Consider the following 24160-nt stretch of genomic DNA (forward strand, 5'->3'; position numbering starts at 1 on the left):
GAGCAGAACTCCAGCACAAAGGTAAAACAAGAGGCAGCATGATTAACTTGTTTGGTTTGCATGTATTTTTTATTGGAAATCTGAGTATTTTTTTAATCACAGTTAGAGCAACCAAAGCCTGAAAGAGCAGAATTCTAATTCCGGCATGTTGTTTATTGGACTGGTGAACAGTTTACAATACATCTATAGCTATAAAATTTATCTGGGGCAATTGAAGTGATAATAATATACAAGAAAATAAGTAAACAGTTGCCCAAGAAATTGGTTACTAGATTGTAAGATAATCTTTGATAAAGCATGTAGTAATGACCTACGTACCTTATTGGCAATAAGGAATTTAGCTTAGCAATCATGGTTTCCATTAGTATGCTTCTGTCCTTTCACCCGGTTGTGCCATAAAAGGAAGCCACTCTTGACGCCCTTGAATCCCCTGTAACTATTCGCCAGTTTAAGTTACTCATGCGTGGCTTTGTGCTCAGCTATTTTCATAGTAGGAGCCCTTTGTGATTTATATTTTATCATCTTCACGATTGCAATAACTGAAGCAAAGTCATAACGTAATTCTCAGTGAGTTCGCAGCAACAATCTTTTCAGGAGTCCTTCCCCACCTCATAGTTTACACAAGATATTCCTCACAATCCTGTACAGAATTATTCTCATAGATTTTGTTTTATGCTTATTAGATAGAGAGTCAAGTGACTCAAGTCATAGTAATCAGTCTCACGTCATTTGCCAGTCTTGCTTTCTCTCAAACCCTAAAGCAATTACTTGCTTACTCCAAGTTTTGAGTCTTTTGACCAGGCATCTTATTGGCCTCTTTTCACTATTTATTACAAGTATTTTTATTTTGTGAATAATAATAAAAATAATAATGATGATGGTTATAAAGGTAGAGGGATCAATTCAGAATGGTGCATATTTTAATTCCCAAATTAAGTAATGCTTACAAAACCAAAGTGATAAGAAGCGAAGTGAAAAGGGGAACTTTACACTTCTCATCCAAGTACCATCTCATAGGGTAAGGGCCTTGTAGCTTAATTAGCACATCCTCATACATAGTGCATGGAGGTCTAGGGGGAAAGGATTTGAACTACAAGAACACGACACTTTTGCAAAATGGTGGAATATGTTGTTATCCTTGACAATAATCTATTGTTACCAATTACCTTGGAAACTTGATTGCGGAAAGGTGTTGACTGACATAGACCAAAATAAATGGACTAAAGTGGACCAAAATACATAATGGATCAAATTAGAGCAAAGTAGACCGAATTGGATCAAATTGTACCAAAATGAACTGAAATGAACCAAATAGACCAAATTGGACCAAAACAGGGGCGGCTCCACATTGTAGGCAAGGTGGCCACAGGACCACCCTAGCCTAGAAAAAAATTATTATTATATATAAATTTTATAATTTTTATAATTTTTTTACCCTTAAAAAAAAATTGTGATCACCCTAAATTTTTTTAGGCCCAACATAATTAAATTTTGGATAAACTTAGTTGTAAACTAAGGCTATAACTCATAGACCAAATTGGACCGAAGTGGACCAAAACAGGGATGGATCCACATTGAAGGCAAGGTGGCCACAGAACCACCCAAGCCTAGAAAAAAATAATTATTATATATAAATTTTAAAAGTTTTATGACTTTTTTACCCTTAAAAAAATTGTGATCACCCTAAATTATTTTAGGCCCAACATAATTAAATTTTGGACAAACTTGGTTATAAACTAAGACTATAACTCAACTCAATATTTTTTTATTGGATGTGAATTTTGAGAAATTCATCATTGGATTACATTTTCTTCTTATATCACTTCATATTTGCAAAATTTCAAGAAAATCAAAGATTAATAGCTATGTCATCAATCAAATGTTTAAATTTCAAATTTTTGTAGTCTAAAAGTATACATAAAAAATAAGTTTATGGATCGAATAGTAAATAACATTCGATTGACATGAAATGTGTTTTAAGAATATAAAGAACATGCAATTCAATAGTTAGATTTTCAAAATATGTAGTCATATTAATTTGTTTAGTGAGAGTTAACTAAGTTTGTAGCCAAACTTTGTCCTTAAATTTTGGTCCACTTAACAATATATTAAGCCCTTACAAAAAAAATAAAAAAACAAAAAAAAAAGAAGCCTAAGAAAAATTTTATTGAACTAAAATTTTGAAAGAGATGAGGCATACAGTATTGATAATGAGACCATCATGCAAAGATTTCAAAATTTAAAAAAAAAAAAAAAAACTTGTAGAATAAAATGTAAGACTTTATGCATTTACGTGTGTGTGTGTTTTGTCAACATATGGAATTCTGTTTTTATTAGATTTTATATAATTTAAGTTTCTTAATGATTACCTTGGAAAAAATTCTTTAAATAGTCATTGGATCAAAATACTACGCTAATATGGCTCTAGAAGAACATAGCAACAAACAACAAATATTACGCATTTTTAAATATTAATATTATATTATAGTATTATGTGTTGGTGTTGAGGGAAAATCTAATCTACCAACAAGTCTAATGTGGAGTTGTGGACTACTGCATAAGGTTACCGTTACAAGAGGTCCATACTTCTCTAGGATCTAGATGTGTCTTTTGTAACCATAATAGGTACTAAGTGTATGTTTGGATTGCACTGGAAACAGCAGACGTGCACATCTGTGTTTTTTTGTATGAATTTTGTGCACTGTTCACGGGACCCACAAGTATGGATTTCAACAAATTTTTCTTTAAAATTGGGTTTTACGGCACTATTCACACATTTAAAAATTATTTTGTTACTATATTTTCAGTAATAAGCTCTATCCAAACAGACCCTAATAAGGTTAATTATGAAAGATTTTAAGGTACAATGAAATCGGAGCATAACTAGTCTTGAATAATATTGAGACACGACGTGGTTTCATGCGTGAAAGAGAAAAAAAAAACAGGCCCATGTGGTCCGCGTGCTTTTCCATTTGGAGTGGGATCATCTTGTCTTAAGAACTCAACCTCACCTAGCTTGGACTAATTCAGATTGCGTGCGTGTAAATGCAATACTTACATATTGGACGAATTCTGTCTATTCAGATCAGCCATCCCCATCTGAAAACCTAAAAAAAGGTTTTTCTAAAAAAAAAATAAAGTTCATTAAAAAATTTTATTTAAAAAAAAATCAAGCAATCAAGGAATAAAATTTTTAAAATTAAGTTTTTTTTCACCACTATCCACAAGTATTACACCGGCTGCAATAATTTCATCTTAGAAATTGCACCTTATCTTACACCGGCTGCAATAATTTCCAGTAATGTATTTATGAGATTAATTATACGTATTATGGGTTTCTCAAAAAAAAAAAAGCTATATGTATTAGGTTTTTAAAACTGTAATGGTTAAAGAATCAAAATTGAGTCTGATTTTTTATTTTTATCCAACAGATCGATTTAGGACCCAATTTTTGTTGAACTATTCAGTTCAATTTTTAAAACAGTGCTTAATTAGTATCACTTGGAGGTGGAATGACAGTGTTCAAAATCTAATTTTCTCTATATAAGGTTTACTTGAGATCCGTTTATTTTATTGAAACTGAAAATCTTTTGCTAAAATATTATAAATAAAAGTAAAAGTTAGTTAAAATAATACAGTGGTGTCCATAAATAATATCAAAAAGTGTAATAAAACCCATAAATAATAATAAAAATAAAATAAATAGTAAAATAACCTAACAAAATTAAATCATGTCAAATTCACGTATATCCTTTTTTTTTATTTTTTTAATCAACCAATTAAAGGTACTTTTTGTCCTTTTAGTTTTATTATTTATATTATTTGTCATCTCAACCCCTAATGGCCAAGAATCTCTCTATTTTATTTGCGTATGGGCTTTTTTATTTTATTTTTTTTAAATCAACCAATTATTGGTGTTTTTGTCCTTTTAGTTTTATTTTGTTATATCATTTGTCATCTCAACCCCTAATGGCCATGTACGACAAGAAGAGGACTGTCCTTGCATCGGGATCACATGCACGATATCGATATAGATACGCTTGAGTAATGAGTAAATTTTATAAGCATAAAGAAATTGTGATTTTTTTTTTTAATACACTAAAAAATATGTATTTTGTTATTTGAAAATATATATGAGTAAAAAAATATGTAAAAATACATGTAATATTATTTAAAAAATGAAAACATGTGTTTGAATTACCATACCAAACGAGACCTTATTTCTTGAGATGAAAATTAACAAATTACAAATTTTACACACTTTCATACCATTTTAACTATACACTAACTATAACTTATTATCTCAATACTTATGGAAAATAAATATGAATTTTATTCTTGTCTGTGATCATTATATACACACTTGAGAGTGCAATAGATCATGCACGTATGTATTCATGTTTATAGGTGGCAAAGAACTAGCTAGGTCAAAGAATGATTTATTATTTTATGTAATGATTTATTATTTTATGTAATAATTGCATGTAATATTTCTTTAACACGAAAAAGATTATGTATGCGAAATCTACTCCCAAAGTATTACACAAAATACAACCTCCCATTTGAGAAGGAGTTTTATATTTAAGAAAATGTCACATAATAAAGTATTGAGCAAACATGAAAAATAAGAAAATAAGAAAGAAAGTATCAAAGGATAAAGGGTGGTAGTTTCTGATGAGTCCCAAACTAAAATAAATAGTGTAAGGTGTGTGTTAGGTGTACATCGAAATATCTCTTAGACCTCCCAATCCAGTCTCAATCTCATTAAATAAAAACAGAATTCCATATTATTTTCTTTTGGTTTCAATAATCTCCCCCTCAAATCGAAACCTGCAACCCTATTGGTTCAAACCCAAAAATCAGACAATTTGCCCCAAAATCAACATCAACTTCACAATCCTCCAAATATCCATCCAAGGAATCACCCCCATTTCCATGAAACCTCTCATTTTCCTTTTTCCTTTTTGCATTATATATCATATTTGAACTACCACACAAATTGGAATCCATTCTCAAACAAGACACGTACACTTGTCACTTACCATACAAAAAGAAACCACTTGCGAATGACGTGGAAAATAACTCCCCACCCACTCTCTTTGCTTTATTCCCACACATAAATCCCCCATGTAATCTTTCAACTAAAAGTTAGCAATAGAGAAAGAAGCAAAGTTGAACAACAAGAAGAAGAAGAAGAACCATTTCCCATTCTCATTGCATGAGAAAAAAGCCCCCCACCAAAATGGATAACCAAAACTCAGCTGAATTCCATTGCCATATTCCTTCTCAACCATTAGAATCCAAGAAAACCCATCACCCTTATTATAACAATGAAACTGAACAAGAAAGCCCTTCCTATGATAATGATGGTGATGATAACAAGGTTACACAAGGCTCATCTTCAAAAACCAGTCACTTTGACAAGAAGGAAACTGCATTGCAAGGCCTGCCTTCGAGTCTAGTAGATGCTGGCAAAGAACAGAAGAGCGCTATGGCCATCGTCATGCCAGAGGATAGTGCACGTGAGAGGCTGAAGAGGCATAGAGTTGAGGTGGCTGGTCAGGTTTGGATTCCAGATATATGGGGTCAGGAAGAGCTTTTGAAGGATTGGATAGATTGTTCTGCTTTTGATGCTTCTTTAGTCCCTAATGGAATCATGTCAGCTCGTGCAGCTTTGGCTGATGAGGGAAGGAGAGCAACTTCTAGCGGGTTAAGAATAGAAAACAGGTGTTGAATTTTTTGTTTTTGTAAGATGTTTCTTTTCTTTTTTTTTTATTGTTTTCAATCACAGTTATGCACGTATCTTAATCTTTTTTGATATTGAAGAAAACATATGTGAATGGTTTCCTGGCTTTGAGTTTGAGGTTCATAGATTGCAGCAAAATATTGGTGATTTTCCTTGTTCTTCTTCCTGTTCTCTAGGTCTAGGTGTGATTCTATAAATAAGACTTCAAATTATTGTAAATAAAAAAAAAAAAAAAAAAAAGGAAAACCATAATAAATAGAAACTTCTGATTTCTTTTAGCTTTTTGATATTCGTTTTGAAAGAAAATGATTTGGATTTTTTGAATCTGTAGTTTAAATGACTTGAGATCAAGTGTGAAATGATAGACTTTTTTTTTTTCTTTTTATGAAGAAATTTATGAAGGGATCTAAATTTTATTAATATGTGAATTTGAAATAAAATTTCAGAATATCATGTGTTTTTCTTTGAGCAAAATCCAAAAGTTATATCATTGTGTTGTTAAATTTATATCAAGCAAAAGAATCTACGTTTTCTTTACTCTATATGCAATTCCATAATATTATAACTGTTTTTCTTTGATCAAAATCTCCAAAAAATATCATGTGTTGGTTAAATTTATATTGGATTTACTTGATAAATCCAGGAGTTTCAATTCTGCAAATCCAAACTCAGGATGAGGATTTTGAAAAGTATGAAGAGTGCAACACGTTTCTCAATCGCCATTCCTTCTTTTAGTAGGTTATCTTGAATCTTGAATGTTTAGCAAATCGATCGTAATTAGTCGAACTGTTCAAGGCTTATCTTTCTATTCTCTTTTCTGGTTGTAGCTTATCTTTCTGTTCCCTTTTCTAGTCGCCAGATCAATGGTTTATCTTTCTATTCCCTTTTCTGGTTGTAGCTTATCTTTCTGTTCCCTTTTCTGGTCGCCAGTCATTGATCGGAAAAGCCTGTAAATTCCATTTCCCTCCTCCCTCACCTCTCCAGAAACTATGCATGGGCTGTGGTCCAGGATAATTGAAGAGTAGTTGTGACTTGTGAGTGTTGTAGAAGTGATTAGAAATTTAGAACTATCAGCTAGAGCACCCTAAGGTATGTATCTAACTGAACCTAATTTTAGTCAGTAAATTAATGCCCAACTCTCTGTAGTTGACTCAGCAATGTAGATTATTTTATTAAGGCTCATACTTCGACACCCAAACAAATGTTGCAACGAATAACACCCTTAGCAAAGTAGTAGTAGTGCAATTTCTTGCATACTGATTTACTAGCAAGGCGTGACTTTCACTAGCTACAACCAGATTTCATACATAGGCACTCAATACCACATGCACAGTACTTGCTTTGAACTAATAATCACAGAGAGAGAGTAGAATGTAAAGCCAGAGACAAAATTATCTTATAAACAACTTATGGTTCAAATGAGCAGAGCAAATCTGCTGGACAGTAATTACAGCCACATTTTCCTTGAGAAAATAACCTTTTCTTGTATTAGGCATAATTACCTTGGTTTATCCAATAGGGTAAACTCCCTCCCTACCCAGATGACTGTAGTTTGAAACCTGGCTTCCCCTTTTACTGAGGGGGCCAATGCCATTTAAGCCAAAAGGCTTGGCTAAATAAACTATCTTGATATTTCACAAAACTTCAATTAATGTAGAATTTGTACAATCACTCATTCAGACATAATTGGTATCAAAAAATAATAACTAGAAGTTGGAGCCGTTTCATGAAGCTAGCTTCCATATCTTTATCGTACCATCATCACTTGCAGTAGCTAGTAGCCATTTCCTGATGATTGACCAAAAAAAAATGTTATTACAGATTGATGAGACTTTAAATGCCCATGGTAAATTGACAAATAGAACATTTTTATGCTCGCAAGACATGTTGACCTGTACATAGTGAAGCCAGTTCCCATATCTTGACCGTACCATCATCACTTGCAGAAGCCAAAAGTTGTTTTTCCTAATATAAAGGAAAATGCCAACACAGATAAATGAGACTAAAACAGTAAACAGATGAATAAAACGCCTTTTAAGCATGGCAAGATGTGGTTACCTGATCTATCAAAAAATCAAGAAAACATTTTAGTTCACAAACAATGAAATTGTTAGTATATTTTGGGCACCCATAACCCATCCAACCACTGGATTTTATCATGTGCGAAGAAGATTTGTAACTATGTGCGTGGCCATGTGAATAGGGTTGCACTTGAGATTTTCTAGTAAGAAATCTTACCCCAGGGCTCCATTGCACTGAATTTATATCCATGCCATGTGCCTTTTCCTCCTTCAGCAGCAACTTATACGAAGGTCCATCAACCTGTTATAAAAGCAACAATAGAGTTGATAATCTCAATTGGTAGTTTCAAACTCCATAAGTAAAAAATCAGGTATATAGAATTTCGAAGAATTTCTAAAGGTTACACTACACAATCTGCTAAATTGGCTTTCAAAGACTTAGAATAAAATCCCTCCCCCCCCCCCCCCCCCCTCTTTTTTTGTTGATAAAAAATAAGTTTTATTGATATCAAAAATGGAACACCCTTGTACACTCCCAGTGTACAAGGGGTCAAACAATTCAAGTACAAAAATCCCCTTAAAAACTTCATAAAAGGTCAATAAAAATTTCACTCTTCCGTTTTAAAAGACCTATGAGAGAACCTCTGTACAGGTGTTAGTGTAAGTGGATAAACATTATTGTCGTCATCAAGATATTAATTTTAAACTCATTCCTCCAACTGACATGACTTCCAACAAAATAAATTGACAAAGAAAGTTCCCTGTTGCTCATCTCTACAAAGGACATATAATTCGTTCTAGAAAATTAATTTAAATAAGAATATCACTTGCAGGTACAGTTTGTCATGTTCTAATAATTCACACTAATCTCTATTATTGATTTTTTATTTTTTTTTAAAAACACATTATATGTATGTCTCAGACGCATCCACAAGGGGTTCTATACATGGACCCTCCAAGAAATCATAAAATGTTTGCAGGGATACTAACATAAACATCCCAAACAATTTTTTGATTAGTAAGTTACACAAGCACCTGATGAATCTTGAACCCACGACCCACCCTCCACTTTACTCTTAACAAGGAAAGGAGATGCAATTTGAGCTTGAGCTCATTGGCATAAACACCCCCAATGAAGTGGGGGCAGGAAATAAATATTCAGATCACATAATCTGGAGGATCTTCTCCCCTAAAAATATAAAAAATAATAATCCTCAGCATACATGGAGGCTAATATGCATCAGGACAGTGGAGATCAATGCCCATTAATTATATCCATTTCAGAAACAATGATGATAATGCGGCATTGTCAGTATTAATGTCAATAAATAATAGCATGTAATGAAAAAGGTGAAGGGATATTATTGAATACCAAACCATCTTTGTCCTCCACAAAAAATCGTATGGCGTCATCAGCTGCTCCACTGGCAATAATACCTTCACTGTCATATTCACAAAGAGAATATAATTAACTCATGGTGGGACAACTTTTTTTGAAAAATAAACAAATAAAAGGAAAGAGTACAACTGCCTCATGTAGGAAAGAACAACTTGTATTAAGTTCACTCAAACCCCACTCCACACACACACACACACACACACATAATGTATGGGCATACAAATATATGTACTTATGTATGTATGTAGCATTGTACATATTTTGATTGAATAAGATGAATGTAACCAAACCAAATTGAGGGCTAAGTCGATACAACAGTCCCTTCACCCCCCCCCCCCCCCCTTCTTTTATATGAAAGAATGTTAGCTAAAGTTAACTTGAGTATTATATAATATCTAATCTTTCTTATATGCTATTTGAACTCTAAGAGGCCAAACAATTGTGATGGTGGATAGGATGATGGTGATAAGTTAATACCCTTCAGCACAAAAATCGAGCTTTTCAGACCAAGCATATGACTGGCCCTCAAGTTTAGCATTTGAGTTTAGGAATGGTATAAACACTATTTGATGTCTTAATGATGCAAGTAGAAACAAAGGCTTTCCTTAGCCTCTCCTTATTCCCCTTTTCTTGTGTTTGTGTATGTGTTTTGTGGGTGAGGTGGGGGTTGAGTAAGCAGAAAACATGTGCAGTCACACCCATACTATCATGGCAGAGTATATAGACAATTTACTATTTACAATTTCTGTGTAGCCGTTTGTAATGCTAATTTAACATTAAAAGGTTGAGTGGATGGGAATTAAATCTGAGAAAGTTTACAAAAATAGAAGTAAATAGACCCACAAATGGGACAATTTTTTTTCTTGTAATTAGTTCAACTGTCACTACCATTTTTTTATATAAGAAAAACAATTATCAGTGAAGTTCAACTGTCACTACCTTGACCAATGAACTGAGAAAATCGTTCGATCATGATAACCTGTGATAGTGCAGAGATGTCTCCTGAAAACCCAAAAGGAGGAACCTTGTATTAGCGTTCAAATAAGCAGTCAGATATAAAAGTGTAAAAGACTTGGCAATAAGCACCGCTTTATCAAATAATACAGACTAAATAAATTAACTTTGATTCCTTTGTGATGTATGATATGGTTAATGAAGCAGGTATTATGAAAACAGCATTACAACATTGCATAATTTCTGTTCCACAGTAGATGACTCGTCCCCATGGAAAAGCATCAAGATAATATTGATTATGCTATTTTTGTATATAATTTTGGAAAAAAATGAAACAAACATTATCAGATGAAAACATCCCCTCTAGGCCTCACAGTAAAATCTTGAAAACCTGAATAACTCACTAATATCCCAAACCATGTATATAATTACAGATTTTTTTTCTCTTTTAAGCAAATAATGTATTTATTTATAAAAGCACTAATGGGATGCAACTCAAGTACAGAGGAAGTATACAAGAGAACATAAAAGAATAAGTCTAGCATAAGCCACATCCTTCTTGTTTCCTTTACAAGCATTGATTTTCTTACTCTTGAAAGTATAAACTTGTAAGAAATATATTATATTCAGCAAACACCAAATTTCTTCATAATAATAGTGATCGTGGAACACCCTCATCCCCCCAGTGGCATGTGTGTGGACAGCCTAGGGGAGAGTGGGGGATGTCACACCCATGCACATCTGTGTGTTTGTGAAGTTCAGAACAACCTAGCTTCAAAATACTAGGTTTCCTATCACAGACAAGAGAAGAAAATAAATCCAATCTCACCTAGACATGATATTAGTATCAAAAGGCAACAAGGTGGAAGGGATGGAGATTCAGATTCATATATAACAAGTGAATTCCTAGAGAAAATTGGTTTTACACATGCTCTCTAGTCCCTACTTCATTGCTTGGTGCTAACAGAAAGTCCATCAAATATTTCTTATATTTAGGAATAGAAGGAGCTGAAGTCCTCCACAAACTGTTGGAAATACATACACACATACCCTGTACCCTCCCATTAATAGAATATCTCAAACAGTATTGTAGAAGTTCCTAAATGTGCAACACCAAACGCAAATTCTGCCGCCCCCAACAAAAAAAAAAAAAGCGAATTCATGTAAGGGTAGCATAGTCCTCACCAAGGAGCATAGCCATCAGCAGATTGCATACTTGTGCTGTCCATTTCCCATATCTTTAGAGTAAGATCATCACTGCAAAAATAGCGCATTACCATTTCAATTCATCTTGCCACTATAATTTAAACAACATATTTTCCCACCAATGCCATTAACCGAGTACCAAAAGGAAAAGACACATCTCGATTATTTCACCTACCTACATGTGACCATTTTATCTCCGGTTTTGTTGAAAGAAAGTGCCCAAACCGTCGAAGAATGACCACTGACATATCATTAAAACATCATTAACACTCATACATATATATATTTGCACTCAGACAAAAATACACCATCACACAAAGAGGTTAAGGATTCAAATGTAGATTACTTGTTAGGTTCACCTAAAGTCTGAACACACTGCCAATCATCATCATCGTCTGCCCAAACCTACAAGTTATTGATCAAAAATCGACACGTAATCAAAAACTGAATTCTCTTCATAAAATAGGCAAATTCATAGACACAAAAAAAAAAAGCAGAAACATTTTACCTTAACAGTGTTATCATAGCTACAAGAGAACAAAACATCCAATGTAGGATGCCACAGAACCATCTTAACATCCTGTGAATGTCCTTGCAAAACCGAAACACACTCGAACTCGTTCCCCGGCTGCGCTTCCCAAATCCATACCGACTTATCCCGGCCACACGTGGCGAGCAGCGTCCCGGACGCGTTCCACGACACGCTTTTCACTTCATTTTCATGACCCTAAAAATTGATAATAACAACACTAGTTAATGTACACAGTTTCACAACCTATGTACAAAGTTTTTATTATTATTATTATTACCTCTAATGTGGAAACACATTCGAAATCGCCACCAACGTTTTCCCAAATTGAAGTGGTGGCATCGAAGCTAGCAACGGCTAGTAATTTTCCTGATGGAGACCAGGAGCAAGATCTGACGGTTCTCGTGTGCGTGTCTTCTAAAACTGCCTGATTAAATTTATCGAGTTTGATAAAAAAGAGTTAGTTAGTGTTTGTGTGTGTGCGTGGGGGGTATGTTTGGTTACGGAGAGAAGGAAATACAACCAACCTTGCAGTTCCAAGAGGAATAGGAAGAAGAGGAAGAAGAAGGAGAAGGATTTTGTTCCCAGATTCGAACGGTTTTGTCGCCGCTGCAAGAGGCGAAGACGAGAGGGGTTTCGGCGGTGCCGGTGGCCGGGTTCCAAGCGAGGCTCCATACTCTGTCGGTGTGGCCATCGAGAGTTTGGAGTAGTTTCAGCTCGCAAGCTCCTTCGTGAAACTCCATGGAGAGTTGAGTGATGAGTCTGTGATCAGTGCGTGAAAAAGAAGTTTTTGAGATTTGGGGGTTTGGGGGAAAACGTTTTTCGGTAATTTGTTTTTCTTTGTTTTGTTTTGTTCGTGTGCGGTGCTGTGCTGAGGACAAGGACGAGTTGATTTGGTGGTGGTGTTTGGCACGCGCGGAGACGCGTCGGAAGTTTAGGGTTGGAGGAGCGTGGTGTACTCGTGCTTATGTTTGAGTTCTTTTTATTGAGTTGGCGGCGGCTTTCTTTTTCCCTTTCTACTCATGGGCCCGTATTCCGGCAAAATTTGCGGAATAATAGTTTTTTAGAAAAAAAAATTATGTGTAACACTGTTTTTAAAACTATTTTGTAAGTTAGACTTTTGTGAAACTATTTTATAAGTTAGGCTGTTTTTAGAAGTCAAGTTTAGCAAACTTGAGTTTGGCAAATTTTTTTGGCTAAAATTGGAAACTAACATTGTTTGCCAAACAATATAATTAGTAGGTCATGTTTTGAAAGTATATTCCAAACTAACATTTCGAGTCTAAGAGGCTCGATTTAGGACCTATAAATCGAGTCTTTGAACCTCGGCTTTTATGTTCTGATTAGGTGTGAAGTGACACTTTTTCATTTTCTGATCAAGTCTGAAGTGACACTTTTTTTATATGGCGTTCACCTAAAAATGAAGTCTTAGAGACTCAATCTTTTTCTTTTTTTGGTAAGTTTACTCATGCACCAATGGGGGTTGCAATGTCATGTGCCAAGGAGCTAGTCAGGCCCTTAGCTTGCACATGTCCCCTCTAAACTTTGTTTTCCCTCCTGGAGAAGTGCTAAAGAAGATGGGAAACAAACAGCTTAGTGTCGAACAAAAGAAGACAACACGTGAACAAACTTTTATTTGAAAATATTGAGTTGACAGTACACTTCACAAGTCACACTAGCTCAGCAACCACTTACTTTTATAAGATACACTCAATCACCAAAATACACGTGCTTCACTCTACATACTTCACACTTCACAAATGAGAACCAAAAAAGACTTTGCAGAGAACAAACAAAAGAAGAGACTCCATGCCATGTGAGAGGTCTGGTGAGGAGCAAAAGAAGAGCACTTGCGACGAAAGAAGAGTCCATGCCATGTCTCACGTCCTAACCATCAGGTCTGACTAATATCAGTTTTTTTGATTGCTTCTTTTGGTTTTCTTTGGAGGTTCAAACTGTCTAGTTATTAATCAGGTCTTAGAGACTCAATTTCCAGGTGGACGCCATGTGGAGAATGGCCAAATCAAACCTGATCAGAACATGAAAACCAAGTCTCTAAGCTCTAAATCAAGTTTTAGAAACTCGATATGTTATTAAAAAATATAGTTTCAAAACCATGCCTACTAACTATATAGTTGGGAAAATGGGGTTAATTCCCAATTTTGACCAATTTTTTCTATTCAAAACCCCTCCCTTCTTTCTTTTACTATTTTCTTTCTTCTTCTTTTTTTTCTTTTTTTTTTTTCATAAACATAAGTTTAGGTGAGGAGAGGCTACTCCATGCTGAGTCCAAATTTTCTATCATACTCTTCTTACTCTACTATATACTCCACAAATTAAAACATGCAACATGTTCATCTATTTTATTAAATGCTAAATTTATATCTTCTATTATTTCAATTTCCTAAATATGATGGGTTATTTATTTTAGAAAATTAAAATAATAAAAGGCATAAATTTAACATTTAATAAAATAAATGGACATGTGGCATGTTTTTATTTGTGAAGTATATAGTGAAGCAAAAAAAGTGTGATATAAGATTTGAATTCCTCTATACCAGGGCCAGGGGGATTCAGATCCTTTAGATTTCTTAGGGTACTCTACCAAATAGATTTCCTTAAATCTTAACCATTCTTTAATGATTTAATAGTCTAAATTTTGTCATGTTAGCATTCCACTAACAATAATCTTAATTGTTTTGTTTGCAACATTATTTTATTATTTTAAGAGTATTATTAGTGGAATAATGATATGGTAGAATCTAGACTCTTAAATCATAAAAGAGTGGTTAAGATTTAAGGAAATCTATTGGTAGAATACCCTAGGAAATCCAGAAGATCTGAATCTAGGCCTGGGCCAGGGCCAAGGCAAACCGCAAGTATCAGAGAAGACTTACATTGGACTTAAGATTGCCTACCAAGGAGAATTGCTGGCGGTAGGACTCAAACCTAGGTCTTTTGGGCGAAGCATTCGAGCCTTACTAACTGAACCAACCCCGTTGGCATTTTCTTTCATATATTCTCCCCAAGTTTTGTGGCAGATAAGGTCATAAGGTGATTTTTTTTTTTTTTTTTAATTATAAATTGAGGTTGGAAACTAAAGTGTGTTTAGGAGTTTATATAATAAAGTAGTATTTCACCTTTATTTCATTAAAAAAAAAATTGTGGTTCTCCCACTTTTGATTAGGGGTATTTATCCAATGACTGATATTGACCAAACCATTTGAAATCGGCTTCAACCATCAAAAGAAAAAGAGAAGAAATTGATGGACATCAGTTCGATGACTAATAATATCTTCAAAATGTAGGCACGAACACAAAATCGACCACCTAACCCTTATTATGGATATAAAAACTAATAAAAATAAATTTTCTTAAATGACATAATTTCATTTAAAAATAATAATTAAAATTTTAATGTTAAAAAAAAAAAAAAAAAAAACTTGTTTTGATAAAGGAATAATTTTAAAACTACAGAAATAGGATCTTCATAAATAAAATAGAAAGCAATTCGATTCACCTTTCTTGAATCGTCACCACTACGATCCATCATTACTCAACCCCTTCTTTGCCTTTCTCTTATGACAACATCCTCTCGTCGATCAAACCATTTGTCATCAAGATGTTAAGGCAATCTTAATGTGATTTGGCTTTCCCCTATGCAATAAGCGTATGGAGCCTCATTTTTTTGGAAAACCAACCATGTTGGTAGTGTTAAAATTTTCTCCCCATCACCCTTGCCTCCTAAATAAAATAAAATAAAATAACTAACCACATCAATAAATACCCTTCACTTTTGAAAGGGATGCTTGAGAGGGAATATTTATTCAATTTGATTTCCTTTTGCTATTCAATTTATTCAAATTAAATTGCCAAACAAAATAATAGATAGGATAAGCCCATTAACATCTCTTTTCTTCCTCATTGGTTTCCTCCTAGTAACTAGAGATGAGGATGGATCGGTCCTCCCTTCTATCTTCTTAATATATATATAGAGAGAGAGAGAGTTTCAACCTATGACGTTCGCTCTTAATGATAGCTCTTTATTATCATATCAAGACACCAATCAGTTTTTGGTGTAGACAGTAATTGAATCTCAGATATCTTATACAATCATTAAAAACTTTAACAATTGAGTTAAAGGAAACCCATTCTTAACTTTCGTTCTGTTTGTTTCGGCATTAGAGTTTTCTGGAAAATGATTCATTTTTCAAAAAGCATTTTCTGGAAAACTATCTCATTTTTCAGTGTTTGGTAACAACCTTGAAAATTGGCTTGAAAATGTTTTCTGGTGTTTGGCATCCACAGTTTTAATAATATTTCTTGTATAATTTAAAATATGTATAATATGTGTATTGTGTAAACCCACCTAATGTAATCAATATAAATAAGTAAATAAATAAACCCAAGAATTAATTTGGTTTTCAAACTAAAATTTTGACAAAGGATACAATCAAAATTAGCTATCCAATTTTCATAATCTCAAATACTCATCTTGCTCGTGTATATGAACAATAATGTACATAATATATATATATATATATATATATATAAACCATACTTTTCATAATTCAAAATAACCATTATAACATTAAGTTCCATTTTAAATAGTTCAAAATGCCACATAGGCCAAATAGTTTTACTAACAAACTAATCCAGTACAAATAGTTTGATAAATATATCAAAAATTGTTATAAAACCGTTGACCGATCTATGAGGAGGAAAAAAAAAAAAAAAAACCTTATTAAAGAATGGTGTTATAGAGGGGAGAAGAAATAGGGAGAAACTATCTTTATAGAAGATTTTCCGATTATCAAAAAAGAAAGAGAAAAAACCCACCCGCAACGAGATAAAAAGTTAATGATAGTCCAAAATGTACAACCAGAAAGCCCAATAAGCCCAGCCCAGAAGAATATTCTCATCATAAACCGGTCCATCTCTCTCCAAACCAGAAACGCTGACTGTGACAATTACAAAATCAACCTCCCAAATTCCCAATTCTCCATTTCATTCATCGAATCAAGGCCGAGCGAGCTAGAGCTCTCACTGAACCCTAGCGAACAAGATCAAAGATTCAGAAGCGAGAGCAAAAGAGAGACCCAGCAAAGCCAAAATCGCCATGGATTCAGCTGCTAGAAGAAGCACCGCCGGAGGAGGCATCTTCGAAGGGCTTTACAAGGTGCTCATGCGCCGCAACTCCATTTACGTCACCTTCGTCGTCGTCGGCGCTTACTTCGGAGAAAGGGTCTGCTTTTTCAATTTTCGTATTTCAATTTCATTTTTTTTCTGCTGAAAAATCTGATTGGAAAGACTAGGAAAATGATATTCTTTGACTTTGATAGGTCTAACTTTGAGTTCAGATCCATAACATGGTTGTGTATTTTTTTTTTTTTTGAAACCCATTAGATTGGACTATAAGAAATTACTGAATATCACCTTTGAAAGCTAATATCTTTCCCAACAGTCAAGTTGAGATTTATTTTTTGATTGCTGTAGTGACAGGTTATGGTAATTTTCGGATTCAAAATTTTTAGTATCACTTTGTGCCAATGAGCTCTCCCCTTGTAAAAAGCAAGGTGGAGTGAGGTTATGGGTTCGAAACCCGTGTGTGAATAACGAGAAAGTATCTCATGTATAATATATATGCAATCACCCCTCTAGAATCCACACGTCATGAGAGAGAAGTTGTACATACCAAATCCATAAGATAATTATTTTCGTGTAACTTCCCAATAAAAAATGTGGGTTTTTGTGCTGGGAAATGTAGGTCATTTTTTATTTTTTGGTCATTTGTGGGGATTGAAATAGAAGCTTTAAGAGAGTTGGGTTACATTGATTCTCATACTGAAGTTTTTGGGTACTGGGTAATTAGAGTGTCCGGTTCAATGTTATTGCTAAAATTTTATTTGCTTCTGTATTGTCGGTTATTAAAAGAAGAATTATATGAGAAGTCTTCTAATATTTTCATAACTGGGTGCAGGCTGTGGATTATGGAGTTCATAAACTCTGGGAAATGAACAATGTTGGGGTATGTTATCTATTACTATAATAGAATTTACGTTTCTGGTTTGTTTGCTTGCTCTTACACACTGTTGAGTTTTACACTGCATTAAAAGCTTTATATTTATTTGGCTATTTTATATCAAAATTCTATTTGTGCGATAGATGAAGATATGTGGGCTTAAGAAATGATGCTTTTTTTCCTTTCTTCTGGACCTGCTATGGTTGAGCTGTAGTGTTTGAAATGAGTTGGACTTGCTAATGCCATCTGCTGACAAGTTTGTATAAATTTCTGTTAGGTACAGAACATTGTACAAGCTAGAATCATAAACCTTTTATTTATTGATTGCATTGATTTCACTCACATTCTGTTTTTTGTCTCATTATATGATTGATTTTTGCTGTATGGCCAGAGGTTTTGCATGTCTTGATTAGGTTGGGTTCTTGCAAATGTTTGGACACTCAAGCCCTTGGTTGTACATCAGGATGGTCATGATTAGATCTTTGTTGACAAGCCAATCTGAATTGGGTTTTAAATTTTAATATCCTATCAGTTTCGGCCTTGTTTTTGCAAATTGTTTTGTTTCCCTTATTCTATTTGCAATGGATTGAAATGATTTAAGTTTTAGACTTGTTAGATTTGTGTGCAGTGTAAGCTTGGAAGAAGGAAATAAAATTTTCCTTAGATGTAAATTTGATAAAGTAGATATGACGTGAGACAGCAACACAAAGGTTGAATTGACAGATTTAGATTGCTGGAATTTACATGGCAGTGGGTTTATTGGATTTGGGATGGCTAGGATTAGGGGTTTATTGATGGAAAGGGGTTGGAAAATAGAAGGAAATAAAATTTTGATGGTAAAAAGGAATGATAGGATTTGAGGATGAAACAAAGGGGAAATTGAGTTGCCGCTCTAGGGATGTGAACAGTAACCCAAGAACAAATTAGATTGTTTGTAGGATATGGTGTAAAACCTACTATTTGTACCCTCCAATAAATTATTGCCACATCAGGTTTTTTTCAAAGTGTAACACAGATTATAGTTTAGGGTGCTAACCGTGCATTCTGAAAGTCTAGGGACTAGGGTACTAATTGCAAATTGTAAATTGAGATATAGTTTATGGTGGTAAAGTGTAATTACCCCAAAATATGGACTTCTTGAAACCCTAATAAGAGGGGTTCTACTATGAAGCTCAAACTAGATAACTAAACTAAAAAAAAAAAAAAAAAAAAGATTCAGTGGACCATTAGTATAACCAATGTACATAAACCAGAAAATTGCAAGATTACCCCTATTAAAATTAAGTAAAATTTATAAGAAGTCTGACTAGAGCTATTTAATTCCCAAAAGCATAATAAAATACAAGTCATAAACTCATAATCTACTTTCAAATGCCTTTTCAAGCTCCTAAATACCTTTGGTGTCATCTGACATGTGCCAAATTAATGTTTGGGTATGGTATTATATACCTCTAATTGGCAAAGTTGAAGTTCTATACTACTGTGCAGGCCAGAAACACTTGTGCAGTAGTTATAATTTCTCAGCTATAGTATTGTATAATGCTCTGTTTACTTCACTAGTCTTAGATTGTAATGCTGCCTGCTATTAGTTATCTATTGGCTTGAATTTATGTGCATCAGTGGATAATTGAAACTTAAATATGGAGGCTTCATGTGGTGAAGCAATAAGATCAGATGCATTAAGCTTGAGCAGGCACTTAAACCTACATGGCCAACTCTTAAGTGGAGAATCTAACCAGCTGTACCTAGGAATTAGAATACCTTACCAAATTGATAAATTTGAAACTGAAGGAAATATATTTGTAGTATATCCAGTTGACAATTGATTTGTATTCAATAGCATGTGCTAGTAGAAAATCTGCTTGACAGTTAATATAACCTGTTATAACGCAACATCTAATTGCTGTTGAATGTATTTACTAGTTTTACCTCCATATTTGATTTGATTTCTTGTTATGCTGCAGAAACGTTACGAAGACATTCCAGTTTTGGGTCAAAGGCCTGCAGAAGAATGATTTTTTAAATACCTCTACTTGGCGTTTTTCAAGTCCCATACCTTTGGCAATTTGAAGCATTTATGTGCTTAGGTAGCATTTGCATGTTTGCAATAAGTGTAATATGCCTGTGTGCATTAGACATCTTTTCCAAGCATAGTTTTGGGCTTTTTTGGAAATATTGAATTGGTATAAATTCTGGATGGCTACAATGATTTCTATGAGAACATTGTATTTTTCCGTTTACCGTCTCAGTTTCTTATCAGGTGATCTGCTTATGATTGATATGATAATGATGCTGATTTTACTATAAAATGAAGGAAAATTTGTGGAACCCATATTTATATGAATGTTTTGTATTCTCTGAACTATTTAAAAAAAAAAAAAAAAAAAAAAAAATCCCAGAAACCGATTGCGAAATGAAGACAAAATCAGGTGTTTGATTTAATGATAATAGAAGGGGGGACAAGTTTTTATTATTATTATTATTATTATTATTTTTTATCAATTAAATGAGGGAAAGTTGCTAGGGGGCATTTGGATAATTGTATGTAACACTCACATTGCTAGGAGAATGTTTAGTTATGTGAAATAACGACGTTTGGTTTATTTATTTATGCACAATTTTACAGTAAATTATCAATATGATTATTCTAAAGTGACTAAAGAAATCCCAAAACAAGAAATTAGCTAAATTATCTCAAAATGTTCAAATATGACCAATAGTTAAACCTAAGAAATTGGTCGGGTCAACTGTGTTAGGATGAAAAACTTATGTCTAAAATAAGTTGTTATTTTTATGACATTGGCCTAGTTTTTTTAAGAGAATATTATCTTATGGCATCCATTATCTCTTATTCTAAAGATTTTATCTGTTGAGTTAACTGAAATTCACTCTGACATTGACCTAATTATTTGGTCTCTTACAGGTCAAATTAACCATTTATCAACCCTTTTTTTTTTCACCTAACAAAAAATTTGAACTAAACTTTTTTTTTCATACTTTTTTCTATACAAATAAAAAAGAACAAAATTAAAATACTTCTTTCAATACAAATAAAAGAACAAAATTAAAAACTTAAGCTAAAAGTTGAATCATACATAAATCCTTTATACAAAATTAATAATCAATTCTTACAGTGTACAAAAGTTAAATCATGGCTATGTTAGTTTTGCCAAAAGAACCAATTCTATAATCTTAACGTCACGAGAGTCATCCACCTTCACAATTCCGTCACTGCCATCCACACCAATCAACTTCCCAGTGGTACCACGTTGCACACCAGCCATAATTTTGACCTTGTCGTTTTTCTTTGGTGCCACCACCTCCATTTCATCAGGAAGAGCTGTCATGGTTTCACCATTTTCGCCAAGAACAATCCTACAAGACCCATCCATAAGCACCTCTCGAACAATTCCAACAGCAGATTCTTCCTCTCCCAACCTGCGAACATTTACCAGTATGTCTGGCATGAAATATGGTCCTTCATTGTCACCACCTATAACAGGAGACATTGTATCCAGACCACCAGTTCCAGGAGTGCTTGGAAGATAGGAAGCTGAATTTGGAGTTGAAGGCAAGTAAGGGCTAGGAGCATTGACATAAGGAGAAGAACTACTATCATATGTATGTGAAGGACTTCCTGGTTGATACTGTGGAGTGCTTCCTGGTTGATACTGTGGAGTACTCGGTGTATAAGGATTCCATGCTCGATCACGCATAGGTGTATAAGGATTCCATGCTCGATCACGCATAGGTGTTCTCATGCCATCATGAATTGGTGTTGTTCCAGGAATATTATCCCTCATAGGAGTTCGAGAAGGATGCATTGGAGTCTCACTCCCGCGATATGGGGTAGAATTATAATCAACCACATTCCTTTTTTCAGAGATAAATTTGCGATCAACTGTGACAACTTTAGTCTGGGACTCCAATTCAACCCGAACTAATGAGCCCGTAACTTCTTTGACAATCCCATGGCAGCCTTTGTAAAGAGGCTGCCGGATCATCACTCTTTTACCAACCAAATCATCATGCCCTCGAGAAAATCTATTTGACAATTGAGGATTACTGCGAGGTGGAGCACCATAATTTCTAGCACCATTGGCACGTGATCCTCCAGCAATAACACAACAATTGGCTTTAGCACAGATAAAGCCAGCATGCTCAAGGTGATGGCGATCATAGATGAACAAGACTCCTCCATATATATGTTGCACAGGGCCTTGTTTCCCTTTGCAAGGACCCGAAACGATCTTCACAACATCTTTTGTAGCTACTGTATTCTGATTCTGATCTTGCACACTGATTTTCTTATCAATCTTGAATTTGATCTCTCTCAATTTCACAAGAGCAACCTGACCATGTATGTCAGGAACTCCCATGAGAACTCGACAAGCTTCCGTACTTTCTATGCCAATTATTACACCAAAGCTCTTATTATTTAGAAGCACTAGATCATGAATCTCGTAGTCCCCAATTCTTGTGAGAGTACCAGAAGTAATTACCTCAGAGCTTTCCACAACATTATCAGCAAATACACGAATGTGTTCCTTATTTGTATCAGACAAAATTACGAGGACATGTTGCTCTACCTTAACAACCATACCAGTTGTACCTTCCACTGTACCAGAGACAACCTTGACATGATTCCCAGGTTCGAAACACTTACAAAGCTCTTTTTCATTCACAGAAATAGTTTTAGGAAGGCCCTTCATATCTGGTCTGATGTGAACATTGTCTTCCTCAACTTTCTCAACCCATCCTTTCAAGTTCTTGAGATCTCCCTTGACAACAATAACCGCATCACCCTTCACAAAATGCCCTTTCTTTCTATTTGCAAACAAAGTTGATAAATTGGCTGTTATATCACCAAACTTTTCAACTTCGTCCAAAGTAGGCTTTATATTTTGAGAGCTGATTGATTTCATCGATACCTTTTTGTACAAGAAACCATCTTTAAACATCATGGCATCAATTTTGTCAAAATAATCTCCAGTCATTGGATCTCGACCGCGCTTTACAGTAATATTCAGTTCTCTAGCCTCATCAATGTTCATAAAACGTGGAGGAGGAACAACAACACCTCTTCCCTTCGAACCCGATTTGTTTCCAACAGCAAGAGCCTGCAAGTCTATCCTTGGAATCAATTTCACAGTAACTCTTTGCCTCACATTATCAACATTCACCACCTTTGCAAGATCTCCTTTATATGTCCCATTCTTGATTCTGACCCAACAAAGATCCATTGCTTTTGCTTTGTTTTCAACCGCAAGAACATCGGTCATCTCTTTGATAGGAACAAGCTTAGGCATTCCTTTCTGGGAAGCAAATATATTGCGCAAACCTCTGCAAGCCTCCTTAACATGGGCTTCTTTGTCTGCTTCAAAATAGACATAACCTTTGAGATGATCAAGAGCAATAGCAGACCTAATATTCACTTCAGACCCTTTATCAATACACTTTTGCATCAAGCAAACAACCACTTCTTGTTCATGGCCAATCGCACACTTCACCATCCACAGCTTCGGGTCTTTAACAGAAGGCAAATAATATTGATGCTCTACTTCACCTTCTTCATCTTCTTCATACTCTTCGCGCAAGGCATATCTCTCTTGGATTCTCTTCTCAAGAGCTTCAACATCTTCTTCTTGTTCTTCATCTTCTCGTGGCAGTAATGGGCGACGATACATTCTTCTTCGACGGTCATCATCATCGCCATCATCTTGAAGATCTGCACCGCCATCAATGAAGTCATCCTCGCCATCCTCACCTTCTTCTTCTTCCTCGTCAGTGTCGACCTGTGCCTCATCATCTATGTATCGAAAGCCGCTGCTCTTCTTCCTCTTCTGTTGCTTCTTGCCACTGCCCCCATCAAAATCTTCATCGTCGTCGTCTTCGTCATCTTCTTCATCATCATCATCATCCTCCTCGGCAACATCGTCTATGAAAACTGATCTGGGGCGCTTCCTGCTCGATTTGGCTCTCTCTTCCTGCTCCTCCTCGTACTCTTCTCTGTGACGACGGCGTGACATCTCTTCTATATGTCTCTCTCTCTCTCTCTCTCTCTTTTGAAAAAACTCCGGGATTTCAGAGTGAAACCCTAGGTTTTATAGAATAGGAGCTAGTGAGTTTATTTGGGTCGGTGAGTGAAGATGAGGAGAGAGGCCGTATTTATATAGGAAATTGTGCTTGGGGTTCAAGTAAAGTAGTAAACGGAAAAGGTTAGTCGGTTTCCTTTTTCTTTTTCTTTTTATTTATTTATTTAAGGGTTTTGTCTTATTATATA

General features: G+C 34.7%; 4 protein-coding genes across 4 annotated transcripts; 2 read left to right on the forward strand and 2 right to left on the reverse strand.

The window, feature by feature from the left end:
• The first annotated feature begins 5132 nt into the window (after nucleotides 1–5132).
• On the forward strand, nucleotides 5133–7432 carry LOC126692129 (protein BIC1). The gene is made up of 2 exons (XM_050387621.1): nucleotides 5133–5727; nucleotides 6390–7432. Exons 1-2 carry the CDS (start codon nucleotides 5219–5221, stop codon nucleotides 6421–6423), a joined length of 543 nt encoding a protein of 180 aa, XP_050243578.1. The 5' UTR covers nucleotides 5133–5218; the 3' UTR covers nucleotides 6424–7432.
• Nucleotides 7114–12808, reverse strand: LOC126692127 (protein CIA1). Its single transcript, XM_050387620.1, has 11 exons — nucleotides 12383–12808; nucleotides 12136–12282; nucleotides 11835–12053; nucleotides 11673–11731; nucleotides 11502–11567; nucleotides 11306–11377; nucleotides 10106–10168; nucleotides 9140–9209; nucleotides 7985–8068; nucleotides 7639–7711; nucleotides 7114–7534 (listed from the first exon to the last, which is right to left on the reverse strand). The coding sequence occupies exons 1-11, from the start codon at nucleotides 12596–12598 to the stop codon at nucleotides 7521–7523; spliced, it is 1083 nt and encodes a 360-aa protein (XP_050243577.1). The 5' UTR covers nucleotides 12599–12808; the 3' UTR covers nucleotides 7114–7520.
• A 3997-nt stretch (nucleotides 12809–16805) lies between these two features.
• On the forward strand, nucleotides 16806–20117 carry LOC126692130 (cytochrome b-c1 complex subunit 9, mitochondrial). Its single transcript, XM_050387622.1, has 3 exons — nucleotides 16806–17100; nucleotides 17836–17883; nucleotides 19842–20117. The coding sequence occupies exons 1-3, from the start codon at nucleotides 16975–16977 to the stop codon at nucleotides 19890–19892; spliced, it is 225 nt and encodes a 74-aa protein (XP_050243579.1). The 5' UTR covers nucleotides 16806–16974; the 3' UTR covers nucleotides 19893–20117.
• An 838-nt stretch (nucleotides 20118–20955) lies between these two features.
• LOC126692131 (putative transcription elongation factor SPT5 homolog 1) lies at nucleotides 20956–23959 on the reverse strand. Its single transcript, XM_050387623.1, has one exon. The coding sequence runs from the start codon at nucleotides 23904–23906 to the stop codon at nucleotides 21033–21035; it is 2874 nt and encodes a 957-aa protein (XP_050243580.1). The 5' UTR covers nucleotides 23907–23959; the 3' UTR covers nucleotides 20956–21032.
• Between the last annotated feature and the right edge of the window lie 201 nt (nucleotides 23960–24160).

Source organism: Quercus robur, chromosome 7, assembly GCF_932294415.1.
Source record: "Quercus robur chromosome 7, dhQueRobu3.1, whole genome shotgun sequence".
NCBI lineage: Eukaryota > Viridiplantae > Streptophyta > Magnoliopsida > Fagales > Fagaceae > Quercus > Quercus robur.